We start from the raw sequence: 19,017 nt of genomic DNA on the forward strand, positions 1-19,017 counted from the left end.
AACAGCTGAACATTTTGCTTTCTTGCTTTGGGCACATCTTGTATTTACCTTGAGCCTATTAGCTTTGGCCGAAAAGCCACTTGTGTGTGTATCTCTCTCAGCCTCTTTGCAGCCAGTGTCAAGTGTACTGCCAAGCAGTGAGAAGCCATCACAGCTCTCAAGGGAACATGAGGACCAGAGTAGTCTCATGCTGAATGCTCCTCTGAAAGGCTGGCAGGCCAGGAATGGCTACCCCAGGGGCCTTGGAGTTCTGCCCTTGGGGCACCACCTGGGGGCAGCTATTCCCTCCCTGGAATCAGAGGCCAGCAGTGTGGCCCGGGACACGATCCAGATTAAGGACAAACTCAAGAAGAGACGGCTCTCAGAAGGCATGGCGGCATCTTCTCAAGGTGAGTCACGACCCAGCCACCACCCACTCTGAGATCAAGCACGCCAGGCCATCCAGGCTATGAGGGTCAGCAGGTGTTTGAGGTTTTGGGGGTCCATTGGGGCTGGTCAGTGGGTTTCTGCTGAGGTGGGTGCTGTTGTGGGATATGAGGTAGCATTGAGGATGAAATCTAGCAGAAATGATGGAGAGGGGGCGTGTGTCTTTTAGGCTAGCTTAGGGGTGTCAAGGCAAGTCTCCCCCGTATCAGAAGAAATTGATTAGCCGCTGCCTCTGCCTGGCAGCAGATTGGCATTCTGTGGATGCACACAGAAGGACTGGGCTTTACCAGGAACACGGCTGACTTTTCTCTGGAGTATATTCCTTGAGTTGTCGCGTATTCCTCGAATATATTATTACTTTCACATCTCTGACCAGCACACGGAGCAGAAACATCTGCAGAGGAGAAGATCTACACTGGTTCACTGTTTCACTGTGCATGGTGGGGCAGGCAGGCAAGCAGGGTGGGGGAACTCCGTTCGTGGAAGTGGGTTCATGAGGCTGAGGCTGGTCCTGTCAGGAAGCTGAACACAAGGTTGGACCCAGAGTCTGGGCTGTGACTTCAAAGGTCTATCCCCAGTGACCGACCTACTTCCTCCCTCCTCCAGCTGGGTCTCATCTCCTGATGGCTCCACGGTTGCTCCAAATAGCACAGCCAGCTGGGAGAGAGTGCTCCAAATGGTCTGAGGAGGGACATTTTCCATCTGAAGTTAGGGATGAGAAGGGTGGTATGCCGTCTATCCAGGGCCAGCTGTGCCTTCTCTTAGCTCTCTCTTAGCCCAACACTGCTCTTGTCTTTCCACCTGTACCATCTTTGACTTTGATTTGCATTTCTACCATGTTTTATGGAAATGAAAAGGGACCCGCAAAACCCGCTGCTTAGCTAGTGATCTGGTGGATGTTGGGTGCCAGGCTGGAGGGAGCCCAGCTCTTTCCCCTCCCCCTCCATCATCCCTTCTTCTCCCAGGATGTGAGGCCTAGGTTAGTACAGCAATCACCCTCAGCTCTCCGTGCTCCAGGTACTAACTTCTTCCCCCATCTTACCCCTGCTCAGCCTCTCTGGATCCGGTGGGAGGCCCCAGAGGGGTTCCTCTGCGGAGCACAATCCCCCGCACCACCTCACAGAGGCTCCTGAGGGTACCCAGGCCGATGCCTCCCATCCAGAGCATTCCCACCACCCCTGAGGCCAACAGTGCTAAGGAGAAGGACCTGGACCCTCCTGGAGGCAGACAGGATCTCCAGGACCCGGGAGCCAGTGCCCAGGAGGTAAGGCAGCTCTGTGGCTCCCCATTCCTTTATCAACTCTTGTCCCTGTGCCCCGGCTAAATGTCTCTAGACAGTCCTCAAGACCAGGGTGGCATTGAGACCCTCATTTCACGTCTCCCTGTAGCGTTCCAGCTGTTACATCTGGCCTGAGAGTGGTGTGTGTGTGTGTGTGTGTGTGTGTGTGTGTGTGTGGTTGCCTGAGAGGTATGGGGGCTACAATCCTTTCTGTCCTGGAGTTGGTGGACCCAGGCTTTCTTTGGTGTTCATGTTTTGGGATTTTTCCCGGTCTTCTGCTCATCTCTTGCTTAATGCCAGCTTGTTGGCATGGAGGAAGGCGTTGGCATCGCCTTCCCAGAGCTGTTTTGTACATCTGTAAAAGCAGAGCTTTGAATTGGGGGTTTTAGAGGGTCCCTTCCAGCTCTACACAGTCAAAGATTTTTCTGAAATGAGAAGATTAAAAAAAAATTAAAATCCAAAAAATAATTAAAGCGACGGAAAAGCTTGCCAGTCTTCCTACCTGGAGTGGTTGGGAAGGGGTGACCTTCCCAGAGGGGTTGGAGTGGGGCTAAGAGACCGAAAAGGGAAACAAGAGGACATTTCCCAGCATCCTCTCACCAGCTGCCAGGAGATGCTTTGTGCGAGGTTACCAGGAGCAGAAAGTACAGTGTGAGTCATGCTTCCAAGGACCAGGCTCCCTCCCCCTCACAGGTGCAGATTTCCAGGCAATACTTACACTGCGCTGATGAGAAGATGCACAAGTCTTTAGGAGGCCTCGTGATCCCACCCATTCCGAAGGCCCGGATGCCCACAGGGACCTCTTCCTGCAGGCCTGGCTCCTTGCCCAGCCCCCTGTGTCCAAGCCAGGATGTGCTTATGGGACCAAAGGCCCCACATACGCGGTAAGCGGCCTACTTAAAAATCTCAAGTCTGTTTGTGGTCATCTCTCCTGTAACTTGTCTTGCCCCCCACCCCCCTTCCCTTGGGCTCCTCACTGCTGAGTCACCGTGGCTGGCACAGTCTTGAGGCACCAGGTTTGGAAAGGGTAAAAATCCCCTCTTGTGAATGGCAGACATGCGGAGACCACAGCATTGTTGTTGCGGCTCCTCTGATCCTGGACTCTGGCTGGCTCTGAAGGCATTCATGACCAGTAATGTGGGCAGTAACTTGTTTTCTAGTTTCTCAATGTCTACAGTTGCCATAGTGATGAATAAAATACACATTGTTTTAGGGCATGGTCAAGCCCATGGTGGCTCTCTCTTATTTTGTATTTTCTTAACTGACAGATACTGAAACCACCACTATTATCATGTATAATGTGTGTATAATGTATATAGTGTGTGGTCATGTGTGTGTATGTTTGCATATACATATGTGTGGGTATATGGGTTTTTCATAAAATGTTTGGACTTCAAAAGGCTCTTCATACCCAGAAACAGTTGGGGCAGAGGCTCTAGGTTATCATGAATCTGCTCGTAAAGAAGACAGGCAGAGCCTTCTAGACGGCTATCAGCATCCAGTGGCCAGCCCAGACTGATACCCCAATTGGGTATGTAAGAATTCCTAGGCACATGCCTGTGAGTGTACATCTGTAATCATGTTTGTGTCTGTGTGTGCATTTGTATACACACATGTGAGTGTCTGGGAATGTATGTGAGTGGGCGTTCAGCCACTATAGGTCTGCCTTTCCCGGTGCGGCGTATGAGTGTACATTTCTGTTGCTATGATAAAACACCACACAGGGTCAAACAAGTTATGGAAGAATTTACACGGACAGAGAGTTCTGGAGGGTAAGAGCCCACGGTGGTGGGGCAACATCAGGCATCATAGCACAGGATGCCGAGAGCTTACATCTTGACCCTCAGAGCGAGAATACCGGGAATAGCTTGAGGCTTTTTAAATCCCAGAGCCCACCTGCAAATGGCATAACTCCTGTGGGCAAGGCCACACTATTCAAACATTGCCACTACCACCCCCCACCCCATCCCCGCCCAAGACTCTGGGGCACGTTTGTCACTTAAATCACCACCTATGGTTGTCACATCCTCCTCCTGCATTTCTTTGGCCTGATCTTCCAAAGTCTTCCATTTCTCTCTGGCTTTCCGAGATCTCCTGTTTCCTGGGCTGCCTTCTCTGGTCACAGCCATGTCTCTATCTTTGTCTGGGCCCTGCTAGACTGTGGGACCATGTCCCTGCACTTGTTCCTGGATGGGAGCTCTCTTCCATCCTCACCTTCACACTCACCTCTGCACTGGCCTTCCTTACCACGGGACGCTTCTCCTGGCACACAGCTTCTCTCCCTCTCTCTGTAGCATTAGTGACAGAGTCTTCGATCTCTGTCCAATGCCTCTCATGACCTTTGTGGCTGTGGCTAGGGTTGACATTTTTCTCCTCTTTCTCTTGGTTTTATACCCATGTCTTGATCTTCCAGGCACTCTCCTACATGCCTTTCATCTGTTGCTCAAATCTGCCCATCCTCAAAATTCCTGGTTTTTTTTTTTTTCTTTCTTTTTTCCTGGAGTCTTTCCTCGTGGCTATGATCTCCAGGGTCATTGGGCTCTGGGTGACTTTGCCATGGCCTGACCTCCCCCTGGAGACCCACACTCTCCCTGGGACTTCTGGTTTTTCATGGCTTGCTGGTCAGCATTAGAGGAAGTATGATGGAAGGGAATGCATGTTACCATGGCAACACGAGGCACCTCCTGCTTCCCCAAACTGCCCTTTGATGGAGGAGCTGCCCTTTGCCTACTTCAGCAGCCTGGCTCTGGCTTCATGTGCTTCTGGTGCCTCACTGAGTGTCCCTCCCCATGCTGTCCTTGCAATAACAAGGCACACAGAAGCTCCCATCTGTTTCTTGTCCCCGCCGCTGCCTCCCACGCTGCCTCCCATGTTACACTCACAGCTGCCTCTTTTTCTTCTTTTTTCTTTTTTTCGAGACAGGGTTTCTCTGTGTAGCCCTGGCTGTCCTGGAACTCACTCTGTAGAGGAGGCTTGCCTTGAACTCAGAAATCCACCTGCCTCTGACTCCCAAGTGCTGGGATCTAAGGCGTGTGCCACCACTGCCCGGCTTCACAGCTGCTTCTTAACTTCACCCAGACAGCCACCCGATCTGCCTTATCCAGCCCCTTGCTGTTCAGCCTCCCCTTTCTGAGTCCCGTCCTCAGGCAACCCTTCAGTGGTCTTTGGCTTTCTTCTGCCTTTTGCTGCCAGCAGCCTGCTTGGTTTGACCTCCAGGGGGCAGCCTTCCTCCTCCTGTGCTGTCTGTAGGCCTCCGGCGGACTCCTTTGTGGGTGTGCTGGTTCCTGAGCTAGAGCCCCATTTCCTCCGTGGCACTTTTCTGTCCTGCACATCAATAAGGTCCTTCCACCTCGGCCTCACCTGGCTTTCATGGCTGGGGAGGACAGGAAGGGGTCACCTCTGCTTGTCCACATGGCAGAGACTGCCTGTCCACCCCTACCTCCCTTCCATTGTTTCATTGATTTAATTAATAAATCTTGGCTATTTAAATTGATTTTGTTTCTTTTTTTTTAAATGTCTGTTCATTTTATTTTTCTTGTCTTGTTTAAAACCTCATTCTATTCTTTAACTTGCACTTTATAGGTCAGGGGCCATATCTCAAAAACCTGTGATGCTAAGCTAGGGGCCTGGCAGGAATTAATCACATAGGACACACCCGCCTTAGCTCTCCATCTGCAATTTGGCTCTCTCTTCCCCACCTCTGTAAGGCTGTCTAGAAAATAGGTGGAAAATTCCCCCTATTGCCACTTCACTCTTTCATCTGCCTAATCATTTATTCACTTAAAAAAAAAAAAACTACTGAGCACCAACTATCTGCTGGGTGCTTTGGAAACCAGGGTGAATACATTTTGGGGGGATGAGAGAGATTTGAGGGTAAACCATTGAGCCTAAGCTCAGTAAGATTGGAGGTGAGATAGAAGGCCTCACCAGTCTCTCGGGAAGCCCAATAGAAAAGCGCCTCAATGAGGCTGGGCTGATTTCTTAGGGGGAATTTTGAAGGAGGGACAGCACAAAATGGAGGACAGAGACACTCAGGGAGGAATGATAGAGGCCTTTAGGAAGCTACAAAGAGTCTGCTTGTGAGACTGGCTCAGTATGAGGGGCCTTGAGTCCTCACCCGATCCCCATCTTAAAGCTCTTAGGTGTGGGGATGAGACAAGCTCTGATGTTAGAAGCCTACTGTGGGACTGGGGAGGTGACATGCAGGGAAAGTGTGCAGTGCACGCACAAGACCTGGGTCCCTAGGACCACCTGAGAGCTGGTGGCCACCAGGATCCACCTCTGCCCCCAGTGTGTGAGAGGGGCAGATGAGATCCTCAGAGCAAGCTGGGTCACCACGTTAGCTGAAACAGCAAACTGTGGGCTCAGTGAGAGAGACTGACTGTCTCAAAACGTAGCGGAGAGATGGAGGGAGACCCTCAGCGTTCACCTTGGGCAACCCCCCCCCCACATGCACGCACTCGCAGGTGCCTCTCGACAAACACCAACCCAGCCAGGAACGGGACAGCATCTGCATCCATTTTTTAAAAAGTGTGGGGAGCAGTGGGGGAGGCAAGGTGGCTAAGCAGCTGGCACACTTGCCATGCAGCGTGGGCCAAGGCAAGGGTTGTAGCTGGAGCTGTGGGGAGAAAGCAAGCTTTCCCATCAGCTATGCTACAGTCAGAGACATGAGTCTAACTTAAGACAGCAGCTTTCATGTGGACGCTGTGACCTAGGGAATAGATGTTTGCAGAGCCAGGGAATTGCCTAGCCCTGGTCACGGATTCCCAGGTTGGCCTGGCTGATAATCAATCAACCCAGTCTTGGTGTCAGGAGCTCTATGTCCTGCCACTCTGACAGGAAATGAGCCCATCTCTGTCCATCACACCATCTCCCACCTTGGAGCAACCCCGGGCTTCTGGCCCTGGTGTCTCTCACAGTTGTTTTCTCTCTCTTACTTTTAAGATTGACTTGTGAGAATGGGCCTCTGGAAAAGACCCCTAAATCTCCGGGTACGTATTCCCCTGAGGACTCATCTTGTTCCCTTTTCTGTGCCTCCGTGTTCTGGGTTATGGAATTAGGCCAGGGGAGACCTGAGGGCCCTCAGGCCAGGCCTCTCATTTCACAGATCAGCGGGAAAGCTGAAGTCATCACACTTTAGGGTGGTAATAAGCCTGTGCCAGGAACCAGGAAGGCAACGGTACTTATCGGCACCGGCTCTGCTGAGCGCCAGGATGCACACCAATTCACGTATCACATGACCATCCTGACGAGGGGGGATGAACAGGTCACCCAGGCTGAGTAGTTTGATCCAGGCTACCTTGAGGCTCAGCGACTTCTCTTGGAGACTGTTAAGTAGCTCGGCTAGACCTGCGTTCAGGGCTGCCCTGTGGCAGAGTGGGCCTGACACAGCAAGTGGCAGTTTCTTGCTCTGTGTAAAGCGCATAGAGATACCCTCACCGGACAGAGTGAGACCTTAAACCATTGCTCAAAAGCCTCAGCAGTTGCTCTCAGCAGATTCAAAGGTCAGGGGAGCAGGGCCAACCAGAGAGTGGATGTGTGGCAGGGGGGAGGGCAGTTTTCTAGAAGGAGGAGGGAGAAGGGAGGGGGATGGATGTGGAAGGTCATCCCTTCTGGGCTGATCATCTGCTGCTGGGGCGAGATTGTGGATGGAGGGAAGCTGCACTGTGGCTGGAGAGTGTTTAGGGGGCAGGCAAGGAGGGCACAGTCTGTGAGGGGCACTCTGAGCTCAGGCCGCACAGAGCTTCTGCTCAGCTGACTGGAGGGAGGGTGACTGGCTCCCTGGCAGGTCCCTGACTAATCAGGTCAGCAAGTGAGGTGGCTGGCAGAGTGGCAGGTTGTTGCCCTGGAGGCTCTGAGCTGGGCCTGAGAGGCAAGCCTGGCAGCTACACCTTGAAGGCAGGCACCTCTCCTGTCTCCCCGGCTCAGTCGTGTGGAGTGTGCCTGGGGTGCCTGAGGTGATACACGTGAGACCTCGAATGTCCTTATGTGCTAGCCCTCAGATGGCTGGCATGGCAGTTTGGTCCAGGAGACCATGTCATCATCAGGTGTCCATAAACAGGGACAGCCTGCTCAGACAAGGCTTTCTCGGTGTCTCTTGGGGGTGTGGGTAAGAACTTGGATATATGAAAATTCTTAGAGCACAGTTTGTCGCTGGCTGTCAGCTGGGGTGACACTGCTCAATAGTAACCAGAAGGGCTGCCATGCTGTCTTTCGTCTTGTGGCACTCTCACAAACCTCACCCTGAGCACTTGGCCCCTGAACATCTGTGCCTCCTCCCACATCTTTGACCTCTTAACCCTTCCTCACTCTGCCACAAGCAGAAGGACCCCTCATGAAGAAATGGTGACCACTCAAAATGTCCTTTCCATCCTGGGCATCCCTAGGTGGCAGCCCCAATTTCAATGAACCCCTGGTGAGCCAGCTCTTTTGAGGTGGTGAATGCCCACGTTTAAGGGCAGGAGGAAATTAGGGGACTCATTCTGTCTGTACCTTTAAATCCACCGATTGGGAAAATACAGGGTGATGGAGAGCTGCTATGGAGTTGATGTTGTTTGGAGAAGAAGATTGCTGGGCCTCAGTTTCTCCATCTGTGAAATGAGAGGATTTAGACTAATGTTCAAAAACTCTCAGGCCCCTTCTGGTTCTGCTGGAGTGGTATAAACGTTTGGCAAGGATTATTTAATTTGATTGATTTTCCACTCTCTGTCCACTTGAATAAAATGTGCAGTTATTGTTTTCTGAATAAGTGAATGAATGAATGAATAAATGAATGAGTGAATGAGTGAGTGAATGAATGAGTGAATGAATGAGTGAATGAACGAGTGAGTAAATGAATGAATGAGTGAATGAATGAGTGAGTGAATGAATGAATGAGTGAATGAATGAGTGAGTGGTTGGAGTATGGCGTGGTCCTAGACCTCCCTGGCAATGCTAACTTCCCCCTTAGGAAAGTGTGGGCAAGAAGGACTGAAGATTGAGGGCTTGTACTCTAAAACCCATCGGGCACAGGGTCAGGGACCCACTGATAGCCCACAGTGCCACTGTCTTCAGCTCTGTCCCTGCTCTTGACTTCTCCAGCGTCAAAGCCTTTGGTTCCAGTTGTCAAGGCCAAGTCTGCTGAAGCCCCCGAAACGTCCCTGGCTTCGTCACAGTCTACCTTTACTCTGACAGCATTCTCCAGTCATGCCAAAGAAACCCGCTCCCTGGAGAACGAAGAAGACCAGAAGGAGTCCAGCACCAAGGTACCAGGGAAGCAGGAGGAGGAAGAAGCTGAGGTCCAACTGGCTGGATACAAGCACGCTTCTAAAATCTGCTGTGCGGCAGCTGGCCAGCCAGCTGGTGGGGAATGAGGCAGAGCCAAGAATGACCAAGGCTGCTTCTCCAAGTACTTAAGGCCAGGACCTATGGACAGTTTGGGGAGGAGGGCTGCAGAGATGGAGAGAGTCAAGAAGGAAGCTGAGGTTGAGTGTGGGGACCAGGAACAAGGAGGATGGCAGATGGAAGGAGGGGGGAAGGACAGAAGAAGGTGACACGTGGGCTGGAGGGAGCAGGATGCTGGGAAGAGGCTTAGCTGAACCAGGCTGAGTAATTTGAACTGACCCCCAAGATAGCAGCCAAGAGGCAGCTGACTCAGAGGCTGATGGGCCAAAGCTGTTCTTGACAGGCTGACAAATACCTTGCACTGGAAAGGTGACCTTCGGGAGGTGGCTTCTCTTGCCCGATTGAGATGAGTGTAGTCACACATTGTTATGGGATCCCTGTGTTCTGTCTTTGAAATGGGCATGGCAGCTTAGCTCTGAGGCAGAGACGGGAGGTCTGCCCTGAGCGAGTGCTGTGTCACAGACACAGATGCCTCGCTGACAGCATGACAGCCAGTCTCTAAGAAGGGCAGCCGTGAAAATTCTATGTGTGATATGACTTTATCTTACAGCCTGCCTCAGCCACTCACTCCACAGGCATTCCGCAGGCCCGGACGCTACACGTTGTTTTGTCCCAACCGTGTTACCCCAACTCCACGGTCCCGCTTGCTTGTTCCCTACCGGCTCCTGTTCTGGCTCTGGCATTAGCCTTTGGCTGTTTCCACGTATCACGGCACTCTCCTGGAACCCAGGGCACTCCCAGCAGCCCAGTGACTCTCCTAGCAGTCTCAGTCCTCAGCACCCCTCTGAGGTCCCAAATGTCACATCTCAGTCCTCCTCTGCCTTGCACTGAGTTTGAAAATTCAGCTTCTGACATGTCCCGTCTGAACTTTCCAGCTAGGGATACAAGTGAGAAAGGAGGTGTTCCGGGCATTCATTAAGGCCAGTTCATCTCCTCCCTCCTTTGTCACCCCTCCATCTCCCTGACCTGTAGACACCGAGGACCCCAGGGCTCAGTCCTCTGGTTTCTGGGCGACATAATCATCGCAGAAAGTGTGCTCTGCTCCATGACACAAACTGCTGTGTCCAAAGTACTGCAGGCTAAAGACTGTCAAAGTCCTCACCGCATCACCCCCGTACCTTCAGCATCTCTACTTAAATATCTAATTAGGTTCTGAGTCTACCATGCCTAGAACTCCTACCTTGGCATCTGTCACTCACAAGGTCTCTACCCAGTGAATGGCAACTCTTAGCCACTCAGGCAGAAAATCCTAGTTCCACTTTTGGCTTCTCTTCCCCTCTCTCTATCTCTTTCCTTATTTTGTGTATCAGCAGAACCAACTCTACTTGCAAACAGCTTTTGTGTTCCACTTTCCCCACGCTCTCCCTTTACCCTGGTCCACCCCATCCCATTCTTGCACAGATGTCCCATTATTCCCTAATGGCTTTCCATGTTCTTGATTCTCTCCACACAATGGAAGTCAAAGTGTTCTATGGTTGTTGATAACATCATTGGTGGAGGTTGCATAAAGGGGCTTCTCATTCCATTTTTAAAAAAAGATTTATTTATTTATTATATGTAAATATACTGTAGCTGTCTTCAGACACACCAGAAGAGGGTGTCAGATCTCATTATGGGTGGTTGTGAGCCACCATGTGGTTGCTGGGATTTGAACTCAGGACCTCTGGAAGAGCAGTCAGTGCTCTTAACTGTTGAGGCATCTCTCCAGCCCTTATAACTTCTTAAGAATGTCAATCAATTTAAAGATAAAATGTTATGAAAATACAATCTTTGGAGAAACTGTTCTCCCGAGTGGAAGAGTTGGATCCTGTCATGCCTCTGCTAAAGACTTTAAATGGTCTCTTACATCCTTGCGAAAAGCTAGAACCCCTTGTTCCTGGCCTTAAAAGTCAGCATAAAATGGATCCTGTCAGTTCCTGACTTGCTTTAACTCAGTGCTCCCTACTTCCTCAGGGCACACCCCAGCTTCAGAGACTTTGCAGTCAGTCACTCTTCTGCTAAAACGTTTCTCTCTTCAAAACGATGTGGCCTGTTGCCTGTCTTCATTTGTGTCTCCACTAAATTTCATGCTGAGGGGAGTCACTTATCTAAGGGGTTTCTTCCCTGAAGTCAAAGCTGTCATATTGTTGCTTTGCTTTTCTTCTAGCATATCTCATATGACATTTCAGACAGACCGACTATTTACTGCCTGTGCCCTACCCCTTCTGAGAGGCTCCCAGAGCATCAGGACTTAGCTCTTTTTGGTTCCCTCGGGGACAGTGGCTGACACATGGGAGGCAGTCGTAATGTTTCTCGACTAAATGAAGGAAAATGTGGAAAGACCAGTTGGGTTCTCAAGGTTAATAGACATTCCCTTGACCTCGTGCCAGGTCCAAGTCACCATTTCCAAGTCTGCCCAGGAAAAGATGAGGCTGAAGCAGATGAAGGAGATGGAGCTGCTTCGGAGGGCAAAGGAGCCAGAGTGGGAGCGAGAACTGGTTTCCCAGGGCTTAGGCACACGGAGAACCTCAGCAAAGGAAGGTACTAATGCCTTGGGTGGGTGTCTCCACTGGGAAAGCTTCCTGGACAACTCCTGGGCTCTCAACCTTCCAAAAGAGAAGGTTGCCCACACCTCCTCTCCATCTCCATCCTGAGACAGGACAGATAATCCTCTCTTGTCACCTGCCGATGGACCTACCCACTGCCACAGAAATGTCATGCTAGGGATGTGGAGGACCTGCTAAGTCCAGGACTTTTTCCCACAGGCCTCCTTCCTTTGCGGGGCAGTGGAGCACTGTCCGAGCCTGCTGGGATGAGCAGCCCACGCAGAAACAACATGGGAGCCCTCCAGAGAAAACGGGCTAACCGAGCCTCCCTGCCCAGCATCCCGGTCAGCAAGCAGGAGCCTGGCTTTGCCCGCCATGCATCAGGTGGGACTTGACCTCTCTCTGGGACACCTCTGGGTGCTCTGGGATATGGTCAGAGGGACCCTGGCTATCTGTCTTTGTCATGTTATCCAGTAGTAGATGGCTAGGCAGTTCTGCCAGCCTAGTGTGACATGTCCTAGAGAAGTCATCAGTATATGAGGACCAAAGATACAGGCAAGGAACTGCTTCCGAGGGGAGCTCTGGGAAGATGTTGGATGCCTGCCTGTGACTTCATATTGTTGGGACTGGATAGGGCTGGCTGGGACCAAGGAGTCCAAGATCTAGCAAGGACATCTCAGGGGACCTGACAAGGAACCAGGGGATGTTCCATCTCACCTTTAAAGGAGCTTCACCTCCTCCTCCTCCTCCTCCTCCTCTTCATATTAGGCATTCAGGTGTTCCTTCATTTGAAAAGACTTTTTTGTTTTTGTTTTTTTAAGCCAAATGTTGAGACTAGTCATTTGATTCATATTTCCTTTTTCTGTCCCATGCCAGATAATGATGACCAGGTAAAGCAGAGCTTTGCTATTATGTTTTTGACTTGCATTTTCCATTCTTTGTATCTTTTTGGTTGTGTCAAATAGAGAGCCTTAAGTGGGGACTCTTCTTCATTATCTATGGTTTTAATTTTAACGTGTGTGCCAGGCCTCCCTCATCTTTCCCCGCAGCCTCTTAGGGGCTAGGACCACAGGTGTGTGGACCACCCTGCCTTCCATCTTTGTTTTGGTTTTTATTTTAACAAAGGGACCCATGTTTAGGTTCAGAGGCTTCGTACACCAGCTGAAATTTCATAGTTGGGGGGTTTAAAGATTAATCTCCTTTTATTATAAACACCATAGTCTGCCACAAGTAACACTTGTTTACCTGTGATTGTGACCTAAAATTTCCTTTAAAATACATGTATTTAGGATCTAGAAAGAGTCTTGATTTGAAGAAAGTGCAAAATACGTGAGAATTATAGGTAATTAAGAGATACGGCTAGCTAGGGGTTTAGCTTAGTGGTAGAGCATTTGTCTAGCACGTGCAAGACCTGGCTTTCTCTCCCTGTCTCTATCTAAGTCTCTGTCTCTATCTGTCTGTTTCTCTTCTATCTCTCAGTCTCTCTTTGTCTGTCTTTCTATCTCTGTTTCTGTCTCTGTCTCTGTCTCTCTCTGTCTGTCTGTCTCTGTCTCTGTCTCTCTGTCTCTGTCTGTCTCTGTCTGTCTCTGTCTGTCTCTGTCTGTTTGTCTGTCTGTCTGTCTCTGTTTCTCTCTCTCTCTCACACACACACACACACACACACGAGAGAGAGAGAGAGAGAGAGAGAGAGAGAGAGAGGGAAGGAGGGAGGGAGGGAGAGAGAGAGAGAGAGAGAGAGAGAGAGAGAGAGAGAGAGAGAGAGAGAGAGAGAGAGAGAGAGAGAGAGATTGCATGCACTGGGTTAGCAGATGCGCTCCTCCACAGCAATGACTGGCGAGGAGCCACCATTCGGAGTGCTTGTGACCTGGATGGTGTATTAGGGAATGAATCATGAAAGTGATCAATACTGAGAAGCGCTCACCCGCCTAGCCCACCACCCTCACTGTATAGATGGTAGAAGGAAGAGTTCAAGACTCATGTCATCCCCAGGGATGGTGGGCTGTCAGCCTAAGACTTTGGCTGCTGAGTCTTGGACCCAGGATGGTTTGTTCCTGTGTCATTGTTGAAGCTGTGTGTGTTTGTGAGTAGATGGAGTAGAATTAGGAAAAGACGGTGCCTTCCTCTCATGACCTCCCTGTACGCTGAGTCTGAATCCTCTTACGCTCTTGACAGTCCTACGAGTGTCACGTTGATTTATCAGTTACATCTGCACCTAATTTTCGGTCAGTTTGGAAATGATGGGATTTCAGGACTGGAACTTGGTTTTCGTTATATCCCTAATGAACTTCATGAGATTGCAGCCTGTCTCAGGAGACCAGGTACCCGGAGACAAGCCTTACCTTCATTCCCTCAGTTCTGTCCTCATGTGTGAGGAGAACATGGTAGTTCCTGGACCACTGTGGCAAGGCATATTTATGAGCATTATGGAGAGGCTGGTGGGCAAAGGCAGGCCAAGACAGAGTCAACATAAACTCTAGAGACTAGAAGCTGAAGTGACCCCCGAGGGTCCTTGTGTGTTTGAATGTGTGTCTATGAGCAAGTCTGTGCTTAAAATCTAGGTGGCAGGGGGGCTGGTGAGATGGCTCAGTGGGTAAGAACACTGACTGTTCTACCAAAAGTCCTGAGTTCAAATCCCAGCAACCACATGGTGGCTCACAACCACCCATAATGAGATCTGACACCCTCATCTGAAGTCAGCTACAGTGTACTTATGTATAATAATAAATAAATCTTTAAAAAATTAAAAAAATCTAGGTGGGAGAGAAATGATGTCAGAGGGTGGTGTGGAGGTAGGGAAGACGGTCGGAGGCTGGCTACTACCGCAGGAGTAGTGCTGGTATAGGACTATAGTCTCAGATACCCAGGAGACTGAGGATTGAATGTTCAAGGCCAGCCTGGTCAGCAGTACAGTTCTTGACTGGTATGTTCAGTCTCCAGTAAACACACACACACACACACACACACACACACACACACACACACACACACACACACACTCACAAATACATCCAGGTCCAGGATCTCCTGGGTATACTATAGTGAAAGTCATTTTAGGGAGAGGGGACCAAGGGGGCCTCACAGCAGAACTAGCCAGTAAGGGAGATGAGGGAAGGAGGGAAGGAGGAGAGCGCACTGCTGCCTACATAATGGCGGAGCTGAGGGGCTCTGTTGTGTTTCTGAAATTCCTTCCTGTTCCTAGAACTTTTTATAATCTACCTACAAGAAAGAAAACATGCTGTTTTCTCTGTGTGTCTGTCTCTGTGTCTTTCTCTGTGTGTCTCTCTATCTTTTTCTGTCTCTGACTCTCTCTCTTTCTCTGTGTGTGTGTGTGTGTGTGTCTGTCTGTCTGTCTGTCTGTCTGTCTGTCTGTGTCTGTGTGTCTGTCTTGACTGGACCCAGAGCCTCACCCATGCTAGGCAAGCATTCTACCATTGAGTCACACCCCAGCTCTTCCCCTTTCTGTCAGTTCCTAAAAGTGTGGCCACATTTTGACCCTGCAGGTGACAGTCCCCTCCAGTGTTTCTCACTGTCCCCTGCCTTCCTCTGCGCATCTGCCCATGAGTGCTTCCATGCCCAGGCGTCTCACAGAGGAGGGGATGGTAGGATTGAAGGAACAGAGGTTCCTGGAGAAAAGTGAGCTCAGAATGCTACCCAGCGAGTGAGGAGTCTATTGGCTGCTCCTTGTTCCAGATCCCAACCAAGGTAGGAAAGGACTGGAGGTGAGCCACAGGCTCGGCAGCTTCCACGAGATGCCCAGCTGCCAGTATGTTCCTAATGTTGGCACCGGAATGAATAGGTGAGAAGTCAGGGCAAGTCAGGTAGAGCTGGCTGCTGGCTTTACAGGCCTCCAGGCTTTTCTCCCTGTGTGTGGGGTTGCACCGAGGCCAGGCTCTTCAGTGTCTGAAGGAGTGGTTATGTGTGTGTGTGTGTGTGTGTGTGTGTGTGCGTGTGTGTATGTGTGTATGTGTGTTCCCATGTGCGCACCTCTCTGTGGTCCTGGGTGATGCTTGCTGTCTCTCTAATGCAGCTAACTCACTACCTGCCGTGCTTACCTTGGGCTCCCCTGAGTGGGAGGAAGAGGAGGAGGAGATGGATCTTCGGGCTCTCAGGGAGTTGAGGCCCTTCTCCAACCCGGAACTGGGGCTGACAGATGCCCTCCAGTGCCTCAACAGCAATGACTGGTGAGGAGAGGCCTTCATTCTATGTCCTGTGGCTTGGTTTGTGTGGGGGTGATATTTAGGAGGGCTACAGAAGATGTCCTGCCCCCAGCTTCCCTGTTCCCTCATCCCTAGGGTCTGTTGCCAAGGAAGAATGTGTGTGTGTGTGTGTGTGTGTGTGTGTGTGCATTCATGCATGCACATATCTAGGTTCATATGTTTGGTAGCTCTAGCTACTTGTATATGCTCTGGGCCCTTCCAAGTCTGCCTGTGTGCTGGCCTGTGACATGTTAGAGCCAGGCATGGTTGGTAGGAATCTGACTACAGAACAAAGAGAAGGTCAGAGCTCTATTTCTCTAAATCAAGTTTGTTCATTTATGTGTTTTAAAACAGGGTCTCATGTCTCCCAGACTGTCCTTGAACTCAGTGAGAATGGCCTTGAACTTCTGTTCCCTCTGCCTCTGCCTCCTGAGTGCTGGGATGACAGCCATGTGCCACCACGTGCAGTTTATGCAGTGCTAGGGACCAAACCCATGACCTTGTGCATGCTAGGCAAGCATTCTCCTAGCAAAGATATAGCCCCATCTAAGTCAAGCTTAAAACAAGGGCTTCTCCCCACCCCACCTCCCCATGATGCAAATGAGACAAATGGTCTTAGTCACTAGTGAAGTAGTGACTGGTGACCTAGAACACTTCCAGAAGCCTTCCAATCTTTAGCCCCCATTTTAAGTAACTTCTTGGCATTGTCTATCTTGTATCAAAGACCCAAACAGATCCTGGGTGGCCAGACTGGAGGGCCAGCCAAGAGTCCATAAAACAGCTTGCATTGCCACCAGCTAGCTAGGATTCCTAGAAACCCTGCTTATGAGGCCTTGAAATCCCACCCTGCTGGGAGCTGTCTGCAGAGAAACAGGCCACCTCCCTCCTCCCCTCCTGTGACAAGCCTGGCCTTGCTTCTCAGGCAAATGAAGGAGAAGGGCCTGGTGAACATCCAGCGCCTGGCAGCTTGTCACTCGGAGGTCCTCGGTACACGGCTGCACGATGTGTCCTTGGCAGTGACTGCGGAGGTGAGGCCTACACACAGCTTCTGTACTTCGTCCCCTCCCCTAATCCATACACACCCTTTCCCTGTCTTAGCTGTTCAGGTGAGTTACACAGCAGCCGGTGACTCTCTGGAGCCTGTCTCTGCTTATTCATCAGCTTCCAGCCTCTGAGGTGGGAGTTACCCATCCCTCAGATGCCAGCACTAAGAACTGGGCTTTCTTTATCTTGTAATCTTTGGGAGTTGAAACATTTGGAGCTGTGCGCTCCCATTTGTCACTGTCCATTGTCTTCTGTGCTTGCAACATCGAAGGAAGGATGGAGTCCTCTGTCTGGGTTGATGCTCAACCTCAGGGCTGGCATAGCATTTCCCAAGGCTTGGATGTCAGCCTAGGTCCTGCCCTGAAAGACAGTAACATGAGCTTGATTCCAGTAGATGCCACTCTACAGCCTTGGGGAACGAACTGTCCTAGCGAGGGTGGGAGGGTTGTGATGCAGAGGACATCGTGTGGACCCTTGGCTGGAGCATGTCATGTGTTTGAGGGTTGGTTTCTGCCTCTGCAGCAGGAGTGTGGTGTGAGGAGTGGAGTGGGCCATTTCTGTGAACGTACTGCATTAGTTCTTTCTCCACCACTGTGGCAAAACTCTAGAGAGAAGCACCCGGAGGAAAAATTTATTTTGGCTCACGGTCTCAGGGGGATTTCAGCCCGTCATGGCAGGGGAGACGTGGCAACTGGGAATGCTTCTGTGTGGGCATGGTGATAGGAGTGTACTGTGCACCTTGTTCACACAATGGGCAAAGACAGCTAGCAGAGAGCCCAGTGGAGATAGGAGCCGGGCTAGAGCGTCAAAGGGCTGCCATGGTGACCTACTTTCATTGGTTAGGCTCCACCTCCTGAAAGTTGTTCATCTTCCTAAGGCAGCATCACCAACTCAGGGACAAGTGTTCATAGCATGGACTTGTGGGGGACATGTACAAACGTCAGACAATGTTGAAAATGGAATTATTAGTTCCAATGATAGTAAAGTAGGTGCGATAATGACGGCATGGGCTGTTCTGCCCAGAGATGCTGAAGGATTTTTTTTTAACTCTAGTGTGGCAAAGGATGAGAACAGAGCTTTGGTATACGTGAGGAAGTAGCAGAGGGGGCCACACAGTGTTTTTAGGGCACTTGGGAAGGTACAGCTGACCTGGAGGCCCCTTCTCCTCTCTCTCCAAGGTCACCAACCTCCGTTCCAAGGTATCCCGCCTGGCCATCAGCACCCTGGGAGACCTCTTCCGAGTTTTGAAGAAGAACATGGACCAGGAGGCTGAGGAGATTGTCCGCTGCCTTCTGCAGAAGATGGGGAACACCAGCGAGTTCATTCAGCGGGCAGCCAACCGGGCTCTGGGTGCCATGGTGGAAAACGTGACCCCTGCCCGTGCACTGGTGGCCCTCACATCTGCGGGTGTCTAGTATGTGCTGTTCCTGTGTGTGTGTATGTGTGTGTGTGTGTGTGTGTGTGTGTGTGTGTGTGTGTGTGTGTGGACACTGGTAGCCCTCACATCTGCAGGTGTCTTGTATGTGCTGTCTGGGTATGTGTGTCAGGGGAGAGGTACCGGCATATGGAATGAGCAGAGAAGGATGGGAGAGAGGACAGGGAGGAAGGAAACAGAAACTGCTGCTCTTGAGGGTCTTTTGGGATGCTGTGTGTGTGTGTGTGCGTGTGTGTGTCTCTCTCTGTGTGTGTCTGTGTTTCTGTGTGTGTATATGTGTCTGTGTGTGTCTCTGTGTGTGTCTGTGTGTGTGTGTGTATGTGTCTGTTTGTCTGTGTCTGTCTCTGTGTGTGCGTGCACGTGTGCGTGTGCACGCATCTGCATCTGTGTATGTCAGCATGCTGAGGCATCTTCCCAGGCCTCACTGAAAGCGCCTTACACATTTAGCAGAGGGAGCAAACCCCTGTATCCTGCAGGCTCCTGCTACCCTTCCTAGGCAGTCTTCAGAGAATGGGGTAAGCATGGCTGGAAGGAGAGGGTGCTGTTGTTCTGTTTCGGCTGGGAAAGTGCATGGTGGTCATGGTAACGCTTGGGAGACAGGGCTGTAGAAGCAGCCTCAGCTGTGCCCTTGAGGCTCCTGCCCCTCTCAGGGGAGCTGTGTTTCTTTCTGATGAAAATGTGGACCAGGAACAAAACTGACGTCTCTCAGGGGGAGGAGGTGAGCTACTG

The 19,017-nt window shown here is 50.8% G+C and overlaps 1 protein-coding gene across 11 annotated transcripts in view; it reads left to right on the forward strand.

Annotated features, from left to right (window-relative positions):
* Positions 1-19,017, forward strand: part of Togaram2 (TOG array regulator of axonemal microtubules 2) — a 56,516-nt gene that overhangs the window by 15,892 nt on the left and 21,607 nt on the right. For all 11 annotated transcript variants that reach the window (XM_006524407.4, XM_006524399.4, XM_006524396.3 and 8 more), the window contains 10 exons: positions 102-389; positions 1,479-1,690; positions 2,399-2,589; positions 6,650-6,696; positions 8,786-8,949; positions 11,458-11,608; positions 11,833-11,997; positions 15,641-15,794; positions 16,732-16,837; positions 18,032-18,267. In XM_006524407.4, coding sequence (XP_006524470.2) covers positions 102-389; positions 1,479-1,690; positions 2,399-2,589; positions 6,650-6,696; positions 8,786-8,949; positions 11,458-11,608; positions 11,833-11,997; positions 15,641-15,794; positions 16,732-16,837; positions 18,032-18,267 — 1,714 coding nt within the window. The remainder of the gene's footprint in view (positions 1-101; positions 390-1,478; positions 1,691-2,398; positions 2,590-6,649; positions 6,697-8,785; positions 8,950-11,457; positions 11,609-11,832; positions 11,998-15,640; positions 15,795-16,731; positions 16,838-18,031; positions 18,268-19,017) is intronic.

This window comes from Mus musculus, chromosome 17, assembly GCF_000001635.26.
Source record: "Mus musculus strain C57BL/6J chromosome 17, GRCm38.p6 C57BL/6J".
NCBI classification, from domain to species: Eukaryota; Metazoa; Chordata; class Mammalia; order Rodentia; family Muridae; genus Mus; species Mus musculus.